The 26,752-nt window shown below is 34.8% G+C and overlaps 1 protein-coding gene across 5 annotated transcripts in view; it reads left to right on the plus strand.

Annotated features, from left to right (window-relative positions):
* STRN3 (striatin 3) overlaps nucleotides 1-26,752 on the plus strand; it is a 66,736-nt gene that overhangs the window by 23,197 nt on the left and 16,787 nt on the right. Inside the window, exons 3-10 of one of the 5 annotated variants that reach the window (XM_080397025.1) lie at nucleotides 3,175-3,248; nucleotides 4,549-4,630; nucleotides 4,928-5,107; nucleotides 5,556-5,688; nucleotides 7,351-7,492; nucleotides 14,342-14,452; nucleotides 20,822-20,962; nucleotides 26,603-26,736. In XM_080397025.1, the coding sequence (XP_080253151.1) occupies nucleotides 3,175-3,248; nucleotides 4,549-4,630; nucleotides 4,928-5,107; nucleotides 5,556-5,688; nucleotides 7,351-7,492; nucleotides 14,342-14,452; nucleotides 20,822-20,962; nucleotides 26,603-26,736 (997 nt within the window). The remainder of the gene's footprint in view (nucleotides 1-3,174; nucleotides 3,249-4,548; nucleotides 4,631-4,927; nucleotides 5,108-5,555; nucleotides 5,689-7,350; nucleotides 7,493-14,341; nucleotides 14,453-20,821; nucleotides 20,963-26,602; nucleotides 26,737-26,752) is intronic. The other 4 variants (XM_080397026.1, XM_080397028.1, XM_080397027.1 and 1 more) reach the window with 4 other exon arrangements.

A 26,752-nucleotide genomic window follows, 5' to 3' on the forward strand; every position in this document is an offset into this window, starting at 1 on the left:
AGGCAACAAGGAAGTTTTCTGTTGTTTTTTTTGCTACAAATGCGCAGTAGTTTGAGGGGATCTAATTGCAAGAGTATGACCAATTGAGTAAGGAAAGCAAGTAGGTACTGACTTGCCAGTAAATCATCCAAGAATGATAGTATGTTAGTTTCTTGGCTGTTGCACTGAATGAAGAGTTCAGGACAGTGGATGTTATTTTTTTGCCATACTTCCTCTGAGTAAAGAATCATAGCTAATGAAGAAAAACCAGTGTCTAAAGCAAAAGAAATTCTGAGAATTTCAGGTCTGAAAATTCTTGACAACAGTTTTTAATGTTGCACCTGATTCTTCTCTATCTCCTTTTTCCTCCTCTTGTTGCTGACTCCCTGATGCTGTCAAAAAGTTTCATGCAGTGGAATATCAGATTATAGGGAGTCAGAAACAAACTCATTCAGGCAATGATAACTGTTGTGATTTCTCAGAAGGGTATGAAACAGGACATCATTATGTAAGATTAAATAAAATCCAGTAGTAGTTACAAAACAGCTTGATATTTCTAGTATTTATCTCTTAAGTCTGTGTACAATGTGTGATAAAGTTTTAGAGAAGTAATTTATTATTTTAATATCCTTAAATATTTTGGTAGTTCTGTATCAATTTCTGTAATAAAATTAGGCCTGTAGTTATGTATAGGATTGTTTGTCGCTAGCGTATATTCCTTTATGGTGCTCTACAGACCAGTCAGACCACTTCTGTTGTGTACTCTGAGCCACTCTGCTCCAAGCTTCATTAGCATGGTTGTGTTTAAATTAATAAGGCTTGCCTGAGATCATAAAACTGTGGCTATATTTTGACTTCATGGGGTTTGGACTGGAGCTGGCTTATATCCTTGAGTGGTGGGATTCAACAGTTAAATAGCAGCAAGCAGTTAAAACAACTTAGGGCACTGTTTGTCCTCTTTTTTTTCACTCATGGAAATTTAGCCTTAGAAGAATATCAAGTCAATACTCAAAGGATTCAAAAGATGCCTCTTGTAGAATTCAGTTACTGTATGATATGGGGGAGTAACATCCCTGACTTGTCAACAACACTGTAGCTAGTTAGTGATTTTTAAGATCTGTAATAATTACCCTTGTTTGTGTGAAATTATGGAAAGGAATACATGTGCAAATATATAGTTTATTGGAATTTAAAAAATTAATTTCTTGCTGTGAAATTGAAGTTGAGCATCAGATGTGATGTGAAAGACACAACTGACCTGGTTACATGCAGCAATATTTTGGCTTATTTGTAGTGAGTAGTCATTGGTATAATTTTAGATTAGATATAACATCATTATCTTCTCTAATGAACAATTAAAGCAGAATTTTAATTGTTTTGAAATTGTAGCTCTAGAATGGAACAACTGCTCCTAAATAGTATTCGCCACAGCTCTAAATTGAACAGCTTTAAGTTGGCTTTCCAATTAGTGATTTTATTGGTTTCGCTTATGAATTGAGCCAAAACATTTCATCAGCTTTATTTAGCTTCACGGTTTCTTAATTATTTTTATTGTGGTGGGTGGTTGTTTTGAGTTTTTTCTAGCCCTGAATGTACAGTACTTTATAGGGCATATAAGTCATAGTATGCACTTTTATCTGGAAAGCTTGGTGGAACCTGCCCTGTTACAATATGGAACGAAGAGTTGCCTCTCACTTTAAGGAGAACACCTAGGGTAGGCAGTCTTGGTAGTGCATGGATGAAATATGAACTATTGGAAAATAATTTTAAAAAATATTGTGTTTAATTGGCAGTGAGTCAGATTCAGGTCACACAAATACATAGTCTTCAGGAGCCCTACAGTTTTTCATGTTTTTTAGCATTACAGTGTAATTGCTATGGAATGCAGGATTTTATCTTACTGTAAAGGGTCAATAGTGCCATCTACTGACAGTTTGTTATTGAGACTGTTCCTAGTTGCAATTACAGCAAAACTTCTGTAGTTCAGAACATGTTCTATACCATCAAATATATCAGGCAGCATTTGAGATGAACTTTTACCTTCAGTTTGGAAAAAAATGCAGCAGTGGCTCAGCTATTTGAGAAGATGTGTTCGAAATTCTTGGTTTTGTCCAGCATGTGCTCTATTATGTATCTTTTCTTGAGACATTTCATGTTTGGGTATAGTATTTAAAATTGGTGGGAGCTAGATACAGTTAAGGTGTTCTTAAAACTTTTGTCAAATGTTTAGTTTGGAATTATGAAGACGGCTGTATTTTATAGAAAATGTGGCTTCTAGCATTTTTACGGAGAACTTGCAGGGCTCTACTATTTAATATTTAGAGTTCTTTTCCCTGAGATTCTGAGTATTTTTGCAAAGGATCTTTGAGGTAAAAGCCAAACTATGAAAAGTCTAGGATAAAGTTAGAGAATTCCAGGATACAGGTGTAAGTAGTTCATGTGCTATTCCTGGAGGTAAAGGGAGATGAAGACATTTTCATAGGCAGCTTGGGTAGAGAATAGGATTTGGAAGGCTTGTGCATACTTGCATCGAAATAGTATCATCAAGATAATTTTTTTAAAAAATGATGGAGAATGAGAGGTCAGGGGATGGGAAGGAGTGAGGCATGTTTGCATAAGTGGCCTGAGCAGGAATTGGAAGCTAAGCCTCCAGTCAATGAGGAAGAGAAAATCGGTAAGAGAATACATGTGATGAGGGAAAGTAGCACTCTAACGTGGTTGCTTCTTCAGAGGGAAAGATGCTTTTAATAAGGAAAGACAGAGCAGGAGAGAAATTGACGTGGAAATTCTGGGTGGCAAATAGGCAGGGATCTCAAATAGGAGGCTCATTCATTGTAGTATGATTGGCTGACTGTGACAGTGCTACAACTGAAAAAATAACCTGTGCTAAATAATTGAACCTACTGGTTTTTGAAAGGTTCTTTTAGTAGTTGACACATGAAAAACTCCACATTCTTGGTGAACATTCTAAACTCTATAAGTTATTTGCTAATTGTAAATAATTGTAAAAAGATTATCTCAACTGTGTTCTTGAAAGACTAGAAATAATTGTATGATGCAGTAATTGCCACAACAGTTTTATTGTGATAAATTGTATTGTGTTAGTATGGTTGTTTTAAATGGGAATAGTAGAATGCTTAGAGTTGATAAAAGCATTGTATGCTAATTTGTTAAAACATTTGCATACTTTTTCAGGGCAAAATACCATAAGTTGAAATATGGCACAGAATTGAACCAAGGTGACTTGAAAATGCCAACTTTTGAATCAGGTAACTTTTTGACAATAGTCTGTTTTAGTATGATTTGCTTACATACTGTTCTAGATTTACTCAGTTAAATTTATTGCATCTTGCAGTCTTCCCCCCCCCCCCCCCCCCCCCTTAGACGTGTTACAGAGAAGATGTCCAAGAAGGGCTTGGTATTGGGTAAATACTATTTAATCTGAAAATCAAAATTAATTGACCTCTCCTTTTTTGAAAGAGGTCTGAATGTTGAAGAAAGCTTTAAATAAGGTTACACAATTCCTTATTTAGCTGCTGCTTCTCATTATTTCTCATAATACCCCTTGAAGGATTTAATATTTTTTTGCGTTGTGCCATCTATTCAGAAGGAAAGTGTAAGTTCAGAATAAACATAAGAAATACTATCAGGCTTTGGTACTTCTATGGGATGCTAGTTTTTAAAGAACGAGGAAGAAAAAGTATTGTACTGCATTGACTGGAAAAAATTTTGTTGAGCTTCTGTTTTTATCTTAGATCAAGGAAGAAAAGTCCTAAGAGGAAAAAAAATAGGCTATCTTTACTGGTACCCTGGAGTGCATCCAATGTAGATAAAAAGTTGATAATAACAGTTTTACTTTCCACAATATTGCAGAGAGAGGAAAGCATTTTTCATAACTTTGGACTATGTAATAAGCAGAATTGCACCTGGTTTCTCTTGAAATATAGGTCTTTGGGAAGTTATATTGTTGGCCTGTGTTTGTGTAGTGTACCTGTAAAATTGTGGTTTACAGATTTGTATTCCTCATTCCCCCTTTTTTAAAATTCTGTTGGTTTCTCTTCTGCTTTAGAAGTGCCACATTTTGAGTACTTTTCTATCCACTTGAAACAAGCAATAATGATTCATGTTTGTTTGATGGGATTTTTTGTGTGTATTTATAAGCAGTATAAGTTAGGTGTTAACTAGGTCTCCAAATGCTGATACATGTCACTGCTTCTGTTAACGTTATTTCCCATGTTGCTTTCCAAGCATCTCTGTTTTGTGAGAGATAAAGCCTGTTTTCTTAACAGTAACACTTAAGCTGATAAGGCCAAGGTTTTCTTTTGTGTACAAGTTAAATCTTTTTGTCTAGTTCCTTTTGTGCATGTAAAGGGTAAGGATTTTTTTAATTGATGCTTCAGCAAAGAATTATAAAAAAAATTAAGAAATGCTCCATAAGACTGCATCTAATATAAAGCTTTTTTAAGATTTGCTTTTAGTTTCATTGATATCTTGCAAAAAGTAAATTGATCTTTAAAAAAACCCAACAAAACAAAAAACCCCACCCAACTGTGATGCTGTATCTTTCAGAAGAAACCAAAGATATGGAGGTTCCCGCAGTACCTCAAAATAGCCAATTGACCTGGAAGCAAGGCAGACAGTTACTGAGACAGTAAGTAACCTTGTTGAATGTTGGTGTATTCAAAGTTTTCCCTGAAGTGTGAGGAGCTGTATACATGCTTACTCTATGAAACGGGGTAATTGAGGTGAGTAAATAGCGGTTTCTTTTCCACAACTTCATAGTCTTGAGCTTTAAGCAGTTTAGGGTGACGTTTTCCATATGAGATGGGTAGTGATGAAGCTTATTTTTCCATAAACAACATAATACTGGTATTAATTTTTAACAGTCAATACTAATTTCTTTCATTTTTCCCTCAAATATAATTTTTTTTTCTCTTAATGCATGTAGGTATCTTCAGGAAGTAGGTTATACAGATACAATATTGGATGTACGCTCCCAGCGGGTAAGGTCTTTGCTTGGGCTCTCCAATTCAGAACCAAACGGTTCAGTAGAGACAAAGAACTTAGAACAGATCCTCAATGGGGGTGAATCTCCTTCATCAAAACAAAAGGGACAGGAAATAAAAAGGTAAGTGAAAGGATAAGTAATGCATAAAGTTTGTTTTACTTAGTCATTGATATCTACTAGTCAGTTTGAGTATATGAACGCCTATGAGTGCAGCTGACTACAAATGATTACGAACTTAATTGAAATTGATTATACATAGGAACACATGTATCTATATTACATAAATGTCTTCTATTTATATTATATATATGAAAATATATAGTGTATTGAAGTTGAATTTGTCATATAACCACTTTGGAGTTGTTATTTTAAGGAAAGATTCTGATGAGTAGTTCTTTTATCATAAGGAATTAGACACCTGTAGAAACTTCTTCGTACAACCATTTCTTGTTTTGCTAATTTTAAAGCCCTTAAGCTGTTAGGTAGCAATTGCATTTAATCTGAATAATCTTCTAAAATCTCTTCAGCAAGTAAAATGGATTCTGCCTTAATGTTTTTATTTATGTAGGAATTCTGGTGATGTTCTTGAAACATTTAACTTCTTAGAAAATGCAGATGATAGTGATGAAGAAGAAGAGAGTGACATGATAGAAGATATTGCAGAAGGAAAAGAAAAGCACCGGATAAATAAGAAACACAAAGTAAAATATATTTTTTTTTAAATTTTGATACAGATCTGAAATCCCCTTTAAAAAAAGGAAATAATTTTTGCCCAGATGATTATAAATGTGTCATGTTAAAATGTTGTTGCCCCTTTGTAATTTGAATGGATTGTAAGCAGTTGTGTTACTGGTGAATTTGGTGGTTTATTCAACATATTACCTTGAAAACTTAAAATCAACCAACCAACCTGTTTGCAAATATGAATTAATTGCTTAAAGTGATAATTGATTTGTTCATCTTGGCTTCTCTGCATATTTTGAGTCCCTTAATGAGGCAAATTTAAGATACTAGAATCTGCACCCTTTCTGAATTTTGGAGAAGGTAGGAACAACTCATTAGGGGAAACTGAATTATGTAATGGGGCAAAAACAGTTCCATGTCAAATATGTGTTTAATTCTTCCTTTTATGCAGCTTTTTACTGTGATATTTTAAGAGCCTGGCAGATGGTTGTCTCCAGGTGACCTTGCGTTTAAGGTTCAATTAAGTTCTGCCCTGTTTTATTTTCGTCTTTAGTTTTCCATTCCATGAGCAGCTTTCTGGGTAGGATAGGCTGTATTACCCATCCCTTTTTAGTTCTTTTTCTTCTGTGTTAGAAGAGTCTTCCTGTCATTGGGGCTTCTTTATGTAAAGATGTTGATTTATAAACATTATACTGACAGTTTTATTGCTTTTTGCTCAGTAGAGTATTCTGTAGCTTTTGATGACCCCTCTGGCTGCACTGAATTTCCTGAAATAGCTAGCAGCATTAGCTTGGCTTGATGCAAGTCTTAATCTCCCAACTTGACTTGTCAGGAATGGTTTTCTACCATACCTTTGGTATTAACTTGTACTTCTGGGAAATAGATTAATCAACCAATCAGTTGAATCTTTTTTTGTTTTGAGGCAGTAGATAGTCTGATAAAAAGATTGTCTAATAAGTAAATCTCTTAAGCACATATGAAGACACTACACTAATTTTTTGACTCTTGACAAAGCTTGGGTTTTTTTTATAGAAAATAGAAGGATTGCATATAGTTACCTTTGTAAAAATTGTCTCTTTCTGCAAAACTAATAATATTCTACAAGTCATAGAAACATAACCCCATGTTATGTGGAAATAGTCTCTACCCGCAGAATAAAAGAAAGCTTTTTACTGATGCCTTGGTAGGGAGGTGGGTTGTTTAAGATGAAGGTGTGGTAAAACTAGTAAAAAGACACTTTTCTGAAACCACTGTATTTTCCACGCTTACGCTTAACACTGAAATAGAACTGGAAAGCAAAAAAGAAAAGACGCTTCTGGACCAGTAGAAAACACAGCTTGTTTGTAAAGCTGCTGTGCAGAACTATTGATATTGCAAGAAAAATAAGAAAACTTTCCAACTGATATGTTTTACGTTAAAAATTAAGACTGGGATGTACAAGATTGCTTTTGTTGTGAAGCCTAGTGTCAGTATTCTTTTAGTTTCCTCATTATCACTAGACTACTGATCAAAAGCAGCTCTAAATCTGATTATATCGTGTCTTTTTACATTTCATGTTGAAAAATGTTTTCCTCTGTAACCAAGTACTTGGAGTAAGTCTATATCACTTCTAACCTAAATATTTCAGTAGAAAATCTGTTCATGATTCAAATGCTGAAAAATGTTTATCTGCTTTGCAGATTGGTAATGAAGGGTTAGCTGCTGACCTAACAGATGACCCAGATACTGAAGAAGCTTTGAAAGAATTTGATTTTTTAGTGACAGCTGAAGACGGTGAGGGAGCTGGAGAAGCTCGAAGTTCAGGAGATGGAACAGAGTGGGGTAAGATGCTAACAAAAGCATTTAGAAAAGAAAGGAATACTTGTTCATGATAGTACATAAGAGTTGCAGTACCTTCTAAGGTGGTATGGATGTGTGGATGATTGTGATGATCAAATTACTGATGCTTACTTCATAGTGTATTGGATGCTTCGTGTATGTATATATATATATATATGTTGTATTTGCCACAAATACAATTAGTAGTTACATTTGTTTCAGGTTTTAGTTTTGATTCCAAAACTAAAAGAGAATATTTTCTTTCTTGAAAAAGAAAGGTTAGACTTCTGAAAGTTTTCATACCTGAATTAAATTTGCTTTCAAATCTAGATTATCTTCCCCCCTATTTTTTTCTGATCAGGAGTTGTAAACTTTTTGTGCTCAAGTTAAATGAATTTCTTTGGTGTACTTGTTAAACTGGGCAATTAGTATATTTAGTTCTTCTGGCTGAGATTTTTAGATGTTACTGCTAATGTGGCTTGCATTAGTAGAATCAATAAAGCACTTTTGTACTGGCCCAACTTTTTATTTATTTGTTTTAATTTTAGAGTAGATCATAAAATTAAGTAGGTTACTAATCTAATGTGAAACAAAATATGCTAAATCAGAAACTCCTGGAGCCTACCTGTTTCAAAAGAAGAAATTGAAAGAGGGAGAGAATTTGGGTAGGGAAAGAATATGAACTAAGTAATTTCACATCTGCCTTGAAATGGGAAATTGACTTGTCTTCGTTTATGAGCCGTGGTACATGCAATTTTGTGGTTGCATACTCTAAGCCTTTCATTGTAAGGCCAAAAAGTGCCACTAGATCACCTTGTTTGACCATTTTGACAAATTGCCTCAATGACACATACTTGGATAAACACCTCAGTGAGCAATAAGAATATAAAGATCTACAGAAATCAAAATACTGGCGTGTGTTGCAGGAAAATCTAGGAAAGTCTTGATTTTGAAGGTACCAAGGATTAGAAAGCATTCCTTCCTGGAAATTAGTATCAAAGGGTCCGTTACCTTTATTTTTAAAACTCAGTCTTATTTCTAGTTGGAAGATAAAGCCAGAAAAACTGTTACCTTCTAGTTTTGGTAATACGTATGTATTTTTAGAAGCATTTTAGTGGCTTGGTGTTGTTCCCCTTCAAAGACAATGTTATTTGATTAGTTTCTTGATCATCTTTTTTATCTAGCTGAACAAGCAGATCTCTTGCTATAAGACATGTCGTAAGACCCGAGGTCAAGGTTTTGACTTTACATTTGAAGGGATGTTGCAAGCTTAGTGATGCAGAAAGTTCTGGTTCTAGCTTCAGTCTTACAACTATTGTATATAGAAGGAAAGACAGCTTTATACTACAATTCATACAATCAAAGATTTATCGATTTTATTCAAAGCAGACAGCTGAAACTGACTGAACTAGCTTTTTGTCATGGTTTAACCCTAGCTGGAAACTAAGTACTGCATGCTTCCCTCCTCCTGCCTGGTGGGATGGGGAGAAGAATTGGAAGAAGGTAAAATTTGTGGGTTGAGATAAGAACAGTTTAATAACTGAAATAAAGTAAACCAATAATACTAGTAATCGTAATGAAAAGGAGAGGGGCGGGGAGTGGAATAAAACCCAAGAAACCTGGTTTCAGCTGCAGTAGTGTTGATTTTATTCTTAGTAGCTGGTACAGTGCTGTTTTGGATTTAAGATGAGAATAATGTAGATAACACACTGATGTTTCACTTGTTGTTAAGTGGTGCTTACTCTAAGTCAAAGACTTTGAGTTCCCCGTGCCCTGCCAGCGAGCAGGTGCACCAGAAGCCGGGAGGGAGCCGAGCCAGGGCAGGTGACCTGAAGTAGCCAAAGGGATATTCCGTACCATATAAACATATAAACATATATATAAACTGGGGGGAGTTGGGGGGGGGCGGGCGGCTATTGCTGTTTGGAGACTGGCTGGGCATCAGTGGGTGGTGAGCAATTGTGCATCTCGTAGGTTTTTTTTTTTCACTTGAGTTTTATGGCTCTCTTATTCTTTCCTTCTCATTACTGTTGTTATTATAATACTGTGTTTTATTTGATTTCAATTATTAATTTGTTCTTATCTCAACCCACGGGTTTTACCTTCTTCCAATTCTCCTCATCCCACCAGGGGGTGGGGGAGTGAGTGAGTGGCTGCGTGGTACTTCGCTGACTGTGGTTAAACCACAACAGTGGTGGGGGTATTGTGATTTATTTGCAATGCTGTCTTTGCAAGTTAAATTTTTTCAAACTTGTTTTTGAGCGATTCATTTGCTGGCTGTCATGGTTTAACCCCAGCTGGCAGCTAAGCACCACACCGCTGCGTGCTCACTCCTGCTGCATCAGCATGGGGGAGAGAACTGGAAGAGCAGAAGTGAGAAAACTTGTGAGTTGAGATAAAGACAGTTTAAAAAATGTAGAGCAAAAGCCACGCATGCAAACAAAGCAAAACAAGGAATTAATTCACCACTTACCATCAGCAGGCAGGTGTTAAGCCATCTCCAGGAAAGCAGACCTCCAACATATATAATGGTTACTTGGGAAGACAAATGCCATCACTCCAAACATGTCGTGTCTCCCCTTCGTCCTTCTTCTCCAACTTAATATACTGAGTATGATACAGAATATTTCTTTGGCTAGTTCAGATCAGCTGTCCTGGCTCTGTCCCCTCCCAGTTTCTTGTGCCCCTCCAGCCCTCTCACGGGCAGGGCCTGAGAAACTGAGAAGTCCTTGACTTAGTATAAACATTACTTAACATACTGATGTTTTTAGTTGTTGCTATCAGCATTATTCTCACACCCAATCCAAAACACAGCACTGTACCAGCTACTGAGAAGAAAATCAACTCTGTCCCAGCTGAAACCAGCACAGTCCCAAACTTAAAAATAAAATTTAAAAATCTACTTTAAAAATCGGATTGACCCACCACACTTTTCAGAAAGCAGTTTGAATATCTTTTATTACAGTTTAAGTGAACCTATAGCAAAAGTGAGGCAGAACATTTTAGGGGTTTTTACACACTTGTGACTGCTTTTATGTGACAGCTGGTTTAACTGCAGTAATTCCATTGCTGCCAAAACACTCATGTCTGAGGCAAGGAAGTGGCAAAGAAGGAATAAACATAAACTCACTTTCATCTTAAGAAGTATGTGTTCTAAGTCTTGCCATATGAAGACAATATTCATAAGTTGCATATTTTGTACTAACTTACTATTTAAATGAGTCAGAAGACATATTTCCAACTGTAGTAGCAATGCTTTTTTTTATAGTACGTCACTGATTTTAGTACAACTGTTCTTTTAAATAGATTTTAAGGATACAATCTGTCAAGTCTTGGGGTTGTTTTTTAAAGATTAGTGTATAAGTTTGACATTTCAAGATAATGTTTCTTTATTATGTGTCAAAAATAATATTTCAAATACTGTCCCACTTAAATGCCTTCTAAACTAAAATATTGCCTAAACCATTTTATTTTAGCTTGTCACATTTATTTGAACTCGGTGAACTGTTGTTACTTGAAATCTCAGGTGCATCCATTTATTTATTTAGAGGGGGAACTTCATTTAAAGGAATACTTGCCATTATTTTCTAAACCATTTCATCAATCATCAACCTTAGAATTTCAGTTAAAACTGATACTTTCTTCATAATGTAAATAGTTGTTCTGTTGGGTTATCTGCTTAGCTTTTTTTTTTTTCTTTCTTCCTGTGTTAGCTTTCCTGTTACTGGCATCCTTTTATCACGTCTTGCTCTTGCAAAGATTTGGGCTCTCTGAAAAAATGTAAATGTTTACTTATGTATTTCTTTATAATGCTTTTGTTTAGTATCTGGAAACTAAACTTGTGATGTTTAGGCTCAAAACCTATAGCCTAGTTTTGCTTTATTATTACTTTCAATACTTAATCATCAAAGTGTTATCTGTAAGTCTAACTTCAGATATGTTAAAATATTTCATCACCAAATTTGATAGTTAACATCTTCGCTATTGGAAATTTCTTCAAATCAGCCACTGAGTGTGGAAGTTTGGATTGCTTTTTTCCCCTTCCTATAGTACAGCTTTTTATGTACATGTTCTTTTTTTCTGACTCATTTAATATACTTCAATCTTAATTATGATCTAAAATTCTTTCATGTGTCATGCTTTACTTAGGAATAGCTTATCTTCAAAACAGTAAAAGATGAGCAAATTCAAACAGTTAAATAAAGAATTTAAAGTATGCAGCATACTAAAAAATGAATGTATGTTTTTAGATGTAAAAGTTTATAAATGCCTTGTGATACAGCATTGCCAGGAAAAAGATGCATATAGAATCTCTGTTTAAGCAAACAGGAATGAATACATATTGTTACATATTACAGATATTACATATTATCTAGTCTTTTTATTCTGGTCATGATTTCAGTCACTTAACTACGTGTTCATCACTTAATTTCTGCTCTCCATGAAACACAAAAGTTCTTTTTACAGATGGACCATGAGTCAGAGACTGACTGACTGTGCCCAGAATTCTGGGTGGCAGTGTGACTAGAATCCAGTGGTCCTCTGGGTCATTTTTTAAAGTTAAAATCTATTTTAAAATATTTTTTCATTATTTCTTCATTAAATGGTGTTGAACATCCTAGATCCTCTGCACTATCCTTGATGCCAGTTTAGTGTGGGTTATAAACACTGCAGGCAGTTTGAGGAATTTCTTGACTAGGGGGGAATTGTGGAGCTCTTCTGGTTACGTGGCTCTTTTCTGATATAGCTGAATATATTTAGGCACACCAGAGAGAAACACTGCTGGGTGTTTCTAAAAATCGTAATTGAAATTAATTTCACAGCCTCTGTGTTTAATCAGTTAGTGTTTTGTCTAGTTTTCTATTTACAACCTATGTTTCAGCAGCTGATAGCGTTGGTTTTGAGTATTCATGTTTGCAGGCTTATGTTTTTTCCTGTTTTCTGTTGACTGAATGAACCCGGTTCCTTCAGATCCATTGTCTTGATCGGTAATGCCCTGTTTGTTTTGCCATCTACAGTAATTTTCTAAACTTCTAGTGCAGAACACAGACTGAACGTGTTACTTCAGTTTTGTTGTGACCATCGATGAATTATGTAGACTACTCCTAGTTTAATACACCGCACTTTTAAAAACATACCAGAATGACAGTTTTGTTGTGGGATATTTTATTTTGTACAACAAGCATTGCATTGCTGTTACATATGGTCAGCTTCTAGTTCAGTTTAATTCTTGAATCCTTCTTTGCAATCCTCAAATCTGGCTGATTATTTTCCTTTTATTAACGGTGCTCTGGGTTTTTTTTAATTTTAACATGTTCTTAAATTAATTTTCTTTCATTGGGTTTTAGGTGTTTGGATTTTTTTAATTGTCTTTCCTAATTTCCTTCCTCTTTTGGTTGGGCATATCCTCTGACTTACCTTTCTGTGCCTCTTGCATCACCTGACAAATCACTAGTCTTCTCTGTCAGTGTTTTCGCCCTGTGACCATAAATACTGAGGTCTTTGTGTCTGCAGTTTGGTAGTTGTAGCTGCAGTTTGGTGTAGGATGTCATTGCTCCATTCCCCTCTTCGCAGTTCTTTGTGGACAGCTAGGGGACTGTGCCCTTATGGTGCCCATCTCACTCCTTTCCCACCCTTGCTGTTTCTGTATTCTACCTTTTTGAAGATTGTTTCTCTTTGTCATTGATCAGCCCTTTTTGAATGATGGTAGATGCATCAGTATCCTAGGATATCTTCTCATTTGTTGTCATGTTTTGTCATGAAACATGTACTTGGAATAATGCCTACTGGTTTGCATCCTAAATTCATGTTTCTTTGTTTCTACTGTGTATGGCTCTGCTTGTGCACTTTCATGACTGTGATGGTTATAACTTCAAAAAGTGCTGTTTTATAGAAACACTGATATTGTAGATATGATTGGAAGTTGGCAAATGAGGAACTTAGTTTTATTATTTTATGCCTAAAGAATTTGTGAGCATAAGCTTAACTGGCACACAAACCAAGTTTACTTGTTGCCCAGCAAAAGTGCTGCTGCAAATGTTACATTTATCTTGTCATAGAAACGAGTTTATTCTTTTATTAATTCTATATTTCTAGACATCTTTGAGATGGATAGTTTAGAGAAGTGGAGGCTTGACTTTTCTTGGAGAATAATTAACTCTGCAATATTGGTCAAACAGAGAAAGATGTGTCTTCTGAAACTACTGTGGAATGTTGTATTTCTTCTAATTGTAATTTAATTGCTGGAATGCAGTGAGATGACACTTTATTCACCTATGAAATTACTTTTCTTCATCTTTATGTAAAAACCTGTACCTATAGACATGTTTCTCTTGTTCTATGTAGGACTAAAATTTCTTTCTTGTGCATGTAGAATGAGTGTGAGAGGATGCATGGTGGTCTTCACGAATAAACTGGCACTGACTTACTCAGCTTGCATTTTTCATGAGATATGTAGCATGAATACTTTTATTTGCTTATTCAACACTGGCTGAATAACTTCTTAACACTGTCTTTCTAAAGATGCAGTAATTGTTTCTGAAAACAAATGAATTTTTGTGTATTTTGAAGTATCTTAACATAAACAATTACTTATGAAGCTTAATTTGTTTGCTCCTTAGTAACAAATTAACATACAATTTTCAAATATGTAACTGATATTATACAGTGCCTTGGAAAACTGTATGAAATGAAACTTAGTATTTTGTAAACTTACAACTGAGACTGCACCTTTAAAGTAAAGATTTCTTAAGAACTTTCATTAATGCTCTTATACAGCTATAATAGTAAATCGCCAACAGCTTGCATTGCCAATTGCTGATTTTTTTTCTTTTAATAATATGCTGCATGTAGACAAAGATGACCTGTCCCCAACTGCTGAGGTTTGGGATGTAGACCAGGGACTAATAAGTAAACTGAAGGAACAGTACAAGAAGGAACGAAAGGGGAAGAAAGGGGTAAAGAGTAAGTGCAGATTCTGAATCTTGTAATGCAACGCTTTTTTGCCTATCTCTATAGAGGACATTTTTTCTCACAAGTTCTGTTTTTGTGTTTTTCATTAAGCATCGTTTTCGGTAATGGGGGCAACCAACTTTAACTTTCTAGCTGCTGAATGTGAATAATATGTCAAAACCTTTGACAGCCATTTCATAGATGAGAAATGTTGAATTTAAGGTTAAATGGGTAAAGAGAGCTTAATGCTTTGAAATGTGAGTGTAAAAATAATGAACAACTTGCATTTTGAGGATATTGCTACTCTGAGGAGTTTTCTGAAAGATGTAAACTTTATCTGCTTCTTAAAGTATAGTACTGTCGTACTGTGGGGGGGTGTTATTTAGTTTTTTAACATGAGCTTGAATCAAGCTGTAATTGTTATCTATGGGCTTGTAATTATTTTTACAATTTAAGGCAATGCGAATTAAGAAATGCCTGTAATGCAAATGCAAACTTTTTTTGTGGCTTTCTTTAGGATATAATCTTTATTTTACGGTGCCCTTCACTTCTCTGTGCAGTTACCACATTTTGGTTGGCACTTCTTTACTTTCAAAGGGTTTTCAAACCAGTTGACCTATTTGAACTATGTATGTTGAACTGAACTTCGATATTGAAGTACCTGGTAAAAGTGCTTTTGTATGTCATCAACTATACAAAGCTCTTGGTGGACTCAATATCACTCTTGAGAAGCTGCCTTGATTGCAGTGTTTTATTTTGAAAGTATGTTATAACATACTTTTCTGTTTCTGGCAATACTTAGTAAATTTTTTTTCCTCTCTATTTGAAAAATTGTGTGAATATGTACTAACTAAATTAAATGATAAATAAAATATAACACTTCAAGAATAATTCTATAATTATCAAGATTTGAATTTGCTTGTAACATTAATAAATTAAAATTCAGTTAGCGCATGTTGATTGGTTTTGTCAGCAATTTTGCATGATTTGCATGTACACACATACATTTGAATAGAAAATCTTTGAAGTAAAGATTTTTGCCTAGTCTTTGGTTTTATTAGAATTTACAATAGTAATCTGGATGTAAATCAGCAGTTGACACAACATTCAGAGAAAGTATTTTGTAGGGTTAGAAATTTCCTTTTAATACTAAAATGGGACTTTCCGTTTGTAATTTTCTTATTAAACTTCACAATTTAGACTCTTGGAAGCACAGTGGAATTCCAGATAACATTCCAGTGTTGTTCTGGAAGTGCAGAATAACAGCAAATGTTTTGAGTTCTGGAAAAAAGAAAGTCATTCTTTGGGGGATTTTCACACTTCTCTCAAAAATTGTGCCTTTAGGTTATCCCATACAGAAAGTTCTTGAAACCGTACTTCTGGTTTGATTCTAATCTTTTCACAGCCATCACACCAATTAATTTCTACTTTTTGGCTTATGCAAGGCAAAGCAGCTGTAAAACAGGATCAAGTAATGCTGTTCCAAGATTATAAATTGTGTGGAAAAACGCTTCTCAGGTCTCCAAATTTGTTATAGTGGCATTATTTTGGATCATCTAGAAAGGATTTCATCTTTGCTGCACTTGTGGCTTCCTTGGTTGCTATGCAGTCAAGAATTTCTGTAACCTTTTGGTTTTCCATCTGTAAATCTTAAAATTTCCAGAAGAGGAGCATAATTTTCCTCTATCAAAAATAGCTAATTTGTCAAAAATTGGCATTTGAATGGTATACATTACAGACTTAAATTTGTTGTCAGCATTGTTTAAAATAAATAGTGATGATTCTCTCTAAAATGTCCTGTTGCAAAATTTAAAACTGTGCAACGTTATTATCAAAACTTTCCTTCCTGTCCACTTTCCTGCCATTCAGCAAGGTATAACATTGTTTTGTACCGTGAATGGCATGACATGATGGCCATCAGTTATTATTTGACGTATGTTGTCTTTTGATAATGTGTGTTCCGCTATCAAAGCTTAAAAGGAGTATGTTCTTAACCTAAAGTAATTTTGAAACCTGCTAATGTTCACGTAGAAGGGTTATTTAGGACACTGCTGTGCATCACAGTGCTGTGAGGTCACATAAGTCACTGTTTAACATTTTGGGTTGTAAATTCAAATTCTCCATTGAGAAACTCTGAGCTCATATAGGTAGTCTCATAGGGTGTTTTGTGGGATTCTGCACTCGTGCCACATTTATGATAGTAGTTTCTGATTAAATATTGGCCTCTAAATCGCTAAGCTAATTGAATGAGAACTCCACACACAGTAAAAGTATATGTTTAAGGTTGGGCAGGTTTATTTAAATTGTTTGATTCGTAGACTTTTTCCCTCAGCTTTTTAATATTCTGAGACTGAAAATAACGTTGAAGGCTTCTTTATTCCTGCTTCTCTTGTCTGATCATTCATGAACATCATTCTGAATATTCGGCTCTTACTTCACTCTTCAGCATATTGTCAGACTTTTATCAGAACGTATTTTGAGCAGTATCAGAATTTATCTGCATGGCAATACGTGTATCATCATGAAGATCAAATATACGTACCTTGACTATCACCTCTTGCAATACTTTGAGAACAGCATAACAGGCAGACATTCTAGTGGGTTCTTTTGTTGGGTATGCCTCTGATAACTACCATAATCTGTATATAGACGTCGTCTTAACAGGGTCTTCATAGCCCTGGCCCAGATATGGTAACTTTCATTCCAAATGAGAGATAAGTAAGTGAACAGGAGTAGGTTGGATTCTATTTTGATACTTCTGTAATCTGCATTTGTATGTTTTTCTGGGTGGAACACTTAAGTGTAGGTCATACTCTGTCAATACGTTTTCATAATATAATACACTTGGGGGGGGCGGGGCATGGGGCGCTAGGGAGGCTTTCTGTCATGATAATAGTCACCATCTAGGTAGAAATACTATTTCCTTATGATCTTTTTTAAAACAAACAAAAAAAAACCCCTCACAACAAACCAAAAACCACCCCAAACTCTAATTGCCTTTAAAACATCAGCTGTACTGTAAAATAACCCAAAACCTGCTTATTGAAGAGTTCTTATATTAAAAGAAATAAACCATAACACCAAAAAAACCCCAACCACAACCTGTCCTGGACTTCATTGTGCTAAATAGGTAAGGAGTTAGGTTTGATGTCTACAAAACCAGGCTTACCTTTTATAGTCATATGCTGAATTTAAGGCCAGTTTCTTGCCCAAGTTTGATCTTTTTTGGTGGGTAAATCAGCAGATGACTGCTTTTCAGATACAGTCTGTCACGCTTTCAGAATGTAGTAGTGATGATGATGCATATCTCATTTTGTACTATCAGGTCAGTGTAATGTGTTCTTAGCAGTTTGAAAAATAGTTTTCACATCTTGCATTGTGTATGTACATCACTGCTAAAATGAAGATCCTTTTACTGCTTTTCCTTAGTTTCCTTGGAAACATTATTCATTTTTTTACTTTCTTGCCCCTTTCCCCTCAGTCTAATTTTTCTGTATTTATGAAACTATCTGTCCCGCTCACTTTACTAGCCTTGATTCTGGAAATACAGCGTAAAAGTCAATAGGCATGAAAACAGATTTGGATTTTGTCATCTTCATTACCATCACCTGTAGGATATACAAGGATCCCTGTGTTATATTCAGACTTGGGCTATTACATCTTGGAGCTAAAAGAAATGTGCTTACAGTTTCTCAGGCTACAATTTTTAAGCACTGAATATTCAACTAATTTTTTCACTTTTGATCTCCAAAGGAGGATACACTGAGATGGGATTGTATGTGTTTTGCTTTTGTTCATAACAGGTTCATGTTTCTTGATTTATTTTTGTTCTAGTCTTTTCTTGACAAAACACAGTCATAGCATTGAACATAGCTGCTTATGCAGAGGCAACACATCCTTATCTTTAAAATCTCTTTTGATATTTAAAATACTTCAAGAGTTATATGAAGGTACACTTGCACTTATTTGAAATCCGCAGTTTTCTGCGATAGTGGCACAATCTTGAATATTGACATCTTTCAGCGTGAAATAACAGAGTTGTTGGGAACAACAGTTGCTCTTTTGTAAGCTTCAGAAAGGAGTTTGTCTGTATTGTATTATGGGTTGAGGGCTGTTCAGAGGTTAAGCCTCTGAAGGACAAGAAATGACTAAACATACTGAAAAACATTAAAAGGCAAGTGCATCAGTATCAGTCCCCTAAACAGTGACATGCTAAATGACTGGCAGTTTCAAGGTAGCAGAGCAGGGGAGCTGCGTCTAGTTACTATTGAGTGTGCTCTGAGACAAACTTCTCATGCCCATGCGTTTGGTGTGAAAGCACCTCCAAAAGATGCTTTCAGTTTGGATGTGAGTAAGAGTTCATAAGCCATCTTTGGCATTTTCCATCCATGTGTTCATGCATTCTGTCATGGAGAAGAAAATAGGTTTTCTTCTGGCAACCAAAGGGTATATTAAACAGTTTAGGGTACCACTCAGACTTTTATCCCATCATTTATTGATTACAGTATCTTCAAGAATGTATCTGCTGCTGGTTGCCGTAGGTGGCTGGCTGACAGCCAACTGGAATATAGATAAAAGGTAGCTTTGTGGTCAGCATGGTAGAGACCTGGCCATATTAAGAATTAATTTTTTTATATATCTATATAAATATGAGATTGCACCTGCTGACTGCAGTTAAGTATTGTACACTTGAAATGAAATCCTAGTAGTCTAGTGGCTATTAGAAAAAAAGTTAGTGCAAAAAAGACTTTCCTCATTTTTATTGTTTTACACTCACTTCATCAGATGAGATCACGAGTTTCTAGACTCCTACATGTGAGTGAAATGAAACTTAACCACTGAAGAAATCTGTTTTGTTGCATAAGGGAAAATTTTGGAAGCCTTTTGTATTCTCAAACGATTTCTGGGTAGCAGCCTTCATAGATTCAATTGGAATAGTGTGTTCTGTAAAATAAAGAAAAATACTAAAAGCACAAAACAGAAAATGAGAGTTCTATATTTTTTGGCAAAATTAAAATGTTATGCAAGTATTAATGAAACTAGTTGTATGGCATCCCTCTTGGGGTATGCATGGTATATTTGTAGTGTGATTCTACGTCCAGAAATATTTTTCATTGCCATTCCTCTCCCCAGAGGATTTTCTGTTACCTCCAGAGAATTCAGTTATTGGTGGATACTTGTCTTTGGACACATCAATTTGAACCTTTTGTCAGTGAGATCTAAAAATTGAAATGATCTGGTATTACTTGAAAGTGTGGTTTAGTGTTTAACTGTTTAAGTGAGTGGTTCTGCTTTTGCTAAGTTGTCTGTAATGCTAGTGTTTATGTTTTACTGTTTTGAGGATAAAGCTTTTGTTTATTTCCTTTTTAATAGAAGTGATACATGTCACCTCAGGGTATAAGAAATTGTTTGCTAATGTTTACTAAAAAATTGATATATTTAATAATTAAGTTCTAATATGCCCTTTTAAAGATGGTGAACACTTAGGTTTTAGCAAGTTTAAAAGCATAGCTTTTGGCAGCACTGCAGTAGGGGTTTTATTTTAAATGTCTTGCATTGTTGTTGATTGTTTTCTTTAAAGAAATTCTGTTACTGAAAATTCACTTTATGGTTGAGTCTTCACTTTGACCTGCAAGCTGTAAGGTGGAAGAAGGAATTACTAATTTTAAAAAATTTAAGTTTCTAACATGCTATTCTTGTTTGCTAATGTCAACATTATGAATTTAATGCACATATAATGCAGTATGCTTTGTTTCTAGAGGCATACTTGTGTAATAAAAGTAATACACATCTGCAGTTTCATACAGTGGTAGAAGCATTCTTGCTTTTGTGTTTAATAAACACTTTATACAATTTAAATAACATTCAGAAGCGGTGAAAGTTAATTGTTTGTTGCACCCCCATTATGAGTTGTCTGTACTTTTCCCCTCATTTTTAAGCTTATATTTTATTTGCACTCTGGTTTTCAGTGTTAAATTGTTTAGTATAATACTATTAGCAAATGTTTAATTCGTATGTGTTTTGTTTAGTAGTTGATGTTCTTTTAACATTTGCCTTCTTAGTAGGGCTGTAAGATTATATTTTTTTTTTTCTCTCCTGCAGGAAATTGTAGAGTAGATCTACAGAACACAAAGGAGTTATTGATTTAGTGAATTAAAACTGTTTGCATGTAGTTTTAGATTTGATTTATTGTATCCTTCTTTTGATTTCCAAAAGATCAATTTTTATTAATATACAAAGACAAAAGCAAAGCATTGTATTTATTTTAAGGAGGTCCCGTCAGTAATTATTCTTGTTTAATTAGTTTAATGGATTTTTAGACTTCAGTCAAGTCAAGCGGTAGCAATCAAATGAATCTTTGCTGCTGACGTTAATTTACAGGAGTCAACAGGACAAAACTTCACGACATGATAGCTGATCTGGGCGATGATGAGATACCCCACATCCCTTCAGGAATCATTAATCAATCTAGGTCACCCTCTTCTAGAATGACTGATCATGAAGGTGCAAGAGCAGAGGAAGGTACAAAAAATTCAGCTACTTATTATATTTCAGGAGATTTCTTTTAGAAAGCACACACTGTAATTTACTGTCCCCTCTATAAAGCTTAATGCAATTGCAGATTGCCACATTATTATTTTATTTGCAATTCTTCCCAAATGGTTTTATAAAAATATGGCTTGACATTCTGTGGCTTACTGTAACTCACCATTATTTCATAAGTATTTTAAAACAACTTCATGTACAGCAGTGTGTTCTGGAACTATTATTATTATTAAATCCCTGTTTGCAGGCACATCCCCCCGCCCTGCCCCATTAGCAAAACGTTTTACAAATAGGGTGTTATTGATTGAGAGGAAAAAAAAGGTGAGTATTAACATTTGATAGTTTGCATTTTAAAGTGAAATTTAAAAGTGTTTATTTAAGTTATGAGACTGATTTGTCTCTTTCTCAAGTTTAATGTTATTTTTTAAAAAAAATTCTCTTTGTCTGTATACACAAATGTACAAAGACATTATTTCTTTTCAAAGTATTGGTTTCAGTTTCAGGATTATCTTAGGCAATGGAAGATAGTGGCAAATTATTATCGAAATAGTCCAGAATCATGTATTTGGCTTAAAGTTCTGGGTTTTGAAGGAATGATTTTCCTTGTATTAACTTTGAGATTAGAATACCTGTATGCAAATTCTGTCCTCTACTCAGAACATACTCATTCAGAATTCTCATTGATGATCTTTGACCCGGAAGTCCTGGCATGCTATCAGCTGTAGCAGAAGTGGGAAGAATTTGCATTATTACTGATCCTGAAAATCTGTTGGTTCTCCTATTCTTTTTCACCCCTGCCCCCACAAATGCCTGCCATCAGGCAAATGGAAAAATAGAATTTTGCAGGGAAGTTTCTTGTTGTTTTCCCAAACTATTATTTTAATAAAGTGTTTGTCTTCCCACCTTCTCTTTTACTGCCTTCCTTTTCATCTTTTTTTTATTTATGACTTAAAGATGAACCAGGATCACATTCACCTGTGGAGAGCAATTGAAAAACCTAGTGGTGAAGTTTCACGTGATAAAACTTGTGCACGTACATCTAGGTTGTATTTAGGTTTAGTATTTACATGCTTTAGGTTGCCTTTTAGCCTTGTTAAGGTATTAAGGGCATGTGACCCTACAGTTATAGCTCCCTCAGTCTGTCTTAGGTTGTTTTTCTTAGGCCATATATGTTTGGCAAAGGAACACATGTTCATTTTTAAGGATGGCCATATAGCAGTTACCTCTTTTAGAGACTTGATGTCTAAAATAATACTGGACAAAATCTTTCTAAAGAAATAGATGCTAAATTTGAACTTGATGGGTGGACTTCTATTGCCTGGTTCCTCTCGCAGTTACTGTGCTATACTTCAAATAAAGATTGTCCACACTATTTTCAAATAGTATCTGCCTTCATAATTATATTTTCATGATACTTAATGTGTTTGTATGTTTTCAGCTTATCAGTGTAGTCTGGGCATTGATCATTATGAGTAGTAGTAGAATATCTCTACAATCAGATCTGCTAATGTGGTTTCTGCATAACTTTTAAAATTAAATATTAGAGTGCAAATTTTGCTTTTCAATCAAAAAGTCTATCCTGAAAACTGTGGCTTTTTGAGGTTTTGTCTGTACTGTATAGTCCAAAGCTGCAAGCAGACAGACTTAGTGTTGTCTTTGAATTCCTTCTAGGTCTGTCTTGTTAACAAGGCCAAATACTTTGTTATCATAAAATGCAGATTTTGCTCAATTATTTATTCAGCTGTGTTTTAAAAGCTAAGTTTTTTGTCAATAACTTCAGGCTTTCTTGCTGGGACACACTGGCTTATTGCTGATGGATGTTGTCAAGCAATAATGTTCTTGTGACTGCACCTAAGGTTTATGTCAAACTCTGAAGTGTTACAGTTCTGAGATGGTGGTTGATGGTTTTGTTTTCTTACAGAGAACAACGTATTGTTAAGCTCACTTTTTTTCTTCAAGGGAGGAGAGGGTTCAGGCAGGAAAGTAAACTATGGTTCTAGTTGGCTGGGAATACCTCCTATACCTCTGAAGATGTGTTTCTGGTTTGCTGGGGTTTTCTTTCTAACTTTCAAATGCCTGGTTAAATTAAGATTATAAAATTGTTATGCCATAATTATACTTGATAGATTTGGGCATAAGAAATTGGGGGTTCTATTTCACCATACTGGCATGACCTTCAGAAACAGAATCAACTGCAGCATGATTCTCCATCCAGTGTATTGTATGGAGAATCATTATTGATGTAAGTTATTTGTCTCTTTTAATATCTATTGATTGTGGGGGTGTCCATCTACAGATGGACAAAAAAATAGCAGTAACATTAATTGCCCAGGCATTAACAGCTGCTTTTGGTGTACCACATATGAACTTTCTGGAAAAGAAGATTAAGATGTCCCTGTTGTATAGTAGAGAATAACAGCGCACATGAAGATACATCTCTGATTAGAGATTAAAGCAGTTTCAGTCTGTACAAATATTACTGTTTGATTTTGAGTTATTATGTATGATGTCAAGAACTTGAGGTAAGAAGAGCTGGTTGGGATTGGCTGACCAAATATTTAATAACTGCATTTTTTTTGCCTAGTTTTACCTCAAAGAAACTTACACTATCACTTACATTTTTACTTGATAATTATTGATTGCAATCTCAGTTAAACTTACTTATGCTATGAGGATAATATTGTACTGTGTGTATTACAAAAATACTTGATTTTTTAAAGATGAAAGCATTCAATAAGTAAATTATTAAATTATCGATTTCATATAACTGCATTGTTTTTGATGTGCAGAGTCGTGGGTCTTTTAGTAGCTATAACATCATCTTTCATTGTGTTACTTTCCTGCCTTTTCTTTTTATAAAAATAGCTTGCCAACCATTTTTAAACTTTGAATATGTCTTATTTTAAAGTAATAAAATGTGCAAATAAAATGTAGTTATACAACATACACATAGATATTGGCACACTTAGTATTGTGAAATATGCTTCTAAATTTTGGATAACATTTACTTTTGAAGCTTTAAATAAAGGGATATTCACCTCTGGAAATAAAGCTTGATAAATTTATCATGTAGACTCTTGATGTGGTAGTGTTTTTCTGTGGTATCACTTCATTTTTACTATAAAGCTTATGAAAGTGGGTCTGTTAAGGACAGGTGACGTTATTTTCACAAAGAATTGGTATGACATGTTAAGGGCATACTTAAACCTTGTGTGGGCCTGTCCTAAAGACCAGACAGGAGTCCCAGCATTACAACAGGAATAGAAAGTGCTGTCAGTTTTAAAATGAGCATATTGCCTCCTTTCCCCAGTCGTCATCAGCTCTGTTCTGTAAAGACTTGGGAGGTTTGGGCTGTAAACGGCTACTTGTATTTGGGCGGCTGGGACCTTGCCAAGACAGTCGAGGTGAGCCATTTTTGGAAATTCCAAAGAAAAGTATTGGAGTCTTCCTGTGGGAGTAAAAAAGAAAAGAAAAAAATAACAAACCACAAAACCAACCAGACATTGATAACAGCAACAAAACTCGAAAAAACATTCTCTGATTCTTTTTGTAGCCTTTATAACTTATTTTTTTTCTCCCACACTTTTTCAGTCAGAAAAGAACCAGGAAAAGCTTGGTCTGTGAAGTAACTCAGGGCCAATTGATATTAATTTGAGACTTTCACAATTTAGGTTCACCCAGACATAGTTTGTGATGTTATTTTTATTTCTAGCTTCATACAAACATATTGTTAGTACCTCCTTTTATGCTCAGCTCAGACACTTTCACTAAGGAATCAATCCTTAGAAATTCTGATCTCATCTAATAAGCATGGATGACTGGATACCCCCTCACTCCCCTCAAAATAGCCCAAACCCATTAATAAGGGGAATAGGTGAGAATGTGGAAAATGAGTATTTTCCAGGAATATGGCTTTTTCTGGAATAAGAGTGGTTTGGAATAGGACTGTCAAATGCAGAGTTTTGGTAAAATATTAATGGAAATTAAAAGCTTATTCATATAAGGGCATGGTAAGCTATTTTTTGGCTGTTGATGTAGCATTCTGGTGATTCAAGACCTTTGTAGGGATTGTGAATGTTTTTAAAAAGAGGCAGTTGTGCATAGTTGGAATACTGTTTGCTCTTTTTATGCAATTGTAGGAGCAATGGTCTTTATTCTTACATAGATTATATTCTTAGATTCTCACGTACAGTTGTGTTGCCTGTGCTAGTAATGTTACATTTTTTTAATAGCACTGTAGTTCTCAAGCATTAGAATTTGTTTAATTCTTGGAGTGATTTTTTGCATCTAGCTGTGTTGGTCCTTTTTGAGTAGCCGTAGCAGTGATGCCAGACATCTGTAACTATACCTGATTTTAGTTCCATTTCTTCAGCTGGAGTGGAACATAACTAGATTACCATTCAGATAGTGGCGAAACAGACTAATAAAGATGCATGTTGCTAACAGGAATGTGTTGATTATTAGTCCTCTTGTTTGGAGCTATTTTTGTGAAACAAAAAACAGGATATGGATGTTTTCTAGATCTGGAAACTTTATTTTCTCTGAGTTTCAAGGTTTTTCTGAGAGGATTAGGATCAAGGGGTGGCATTAAAATGAGACTGTTAACTCTGCCAAATCAGTGAAATCCAAAAGTCAGGCAAGTTTGATTTTTAAAAGATATGCAAAATATGTTAAATCATATTTGACATGTTTGCACTTAGCTGAAGTTCACATATAGCTAAAGTATGCTACCTAACAAGTGTCTTAATTTTTGCACAGAGGGGAATACTGATGCTAAAGCAGCTTCTTAGATATGCTAAAGTATTACAATGTGTAAGCCTTTAGTTCTGTTCCTTACTGCTAAATTGATATTTGTGGATAGAAGGAGATACACAGAATTGCTGAAGAGTATAAAGCATGTGAGTCAGTATTTGAAGCTTTATTATTCAGATGTGAATTCAGAATGAATGTTTATATATAACATGTATTCATTCTAAATTATAATTAACAGAGATGTTGAATTTTAATTTGGGGAAGTCATAGCTAGCTAAGATAAATATAATTTGAGTATATTTTAAATTAGACACCAGAATCATGCTGAGAAAGTGAGGGAAATAATGAATAACAGATGTTTTCATTTTGTAATCATCTAAAAGAATCAAAGTAGAAGAGATATTTTGCAGGAGGCCTTTAGCCTGAGAGATGAAAAATACTTATACATGAAAGTAGAGGTATTTGAGTAGAATAAAGCACAGAGACTTATTTGCAAGTGGATAGAAGACAGCTAGCGTGATGTAGTGAATGAAATATTTAGCCAAGAATTTGGAGACCTAGGACATACATTTGATGTTGTAATGTAAAGTAATGTCAGTCAAGTCACTCATCAGTACTGTTGAACACCTCTGTAAAATAAGTTGAAATCAAATGACAAAGCATGATATAAGAATTGTGTATTTAATATATGTGTGTGTGTTTGCACTTGTGTGCGTGTCTTCATGTTTTCTGTTTTTTAGTTGGGGCAGTATGTACTACATGTAAGTTCAGTTTAAACTGCTTTGGTTTTAAGTGATGAATAATACAGTTTTTAATCAGTTTGAATTATATTGAGACTTAAAGAAACTGTTTTGTTCTTTGTAGCTGAGCCAATAACGTTTCCACCTGGAGGAGGCAAGTCATTTATTATGGGTTCTGATGATGTGTTGTTAAGTGTACTGGGCCTTGGAGACCTTGCAGACTTGACAGTAACAAATGATGCAGACTATAGTTATGATGTAAGTGCAATTTTAT

Source organism: Falco punctatus, assembly GCF_963210335.1.
Source record: "Falco punctatus genome assembly, chromosome: 7".
Taxonomy (NCBI): domain Eukaryota; kingdom Metazoa; phylum Chordata; class Aves; order Falconiformes; family Falconidae; genus Falco; species Falco punctatus.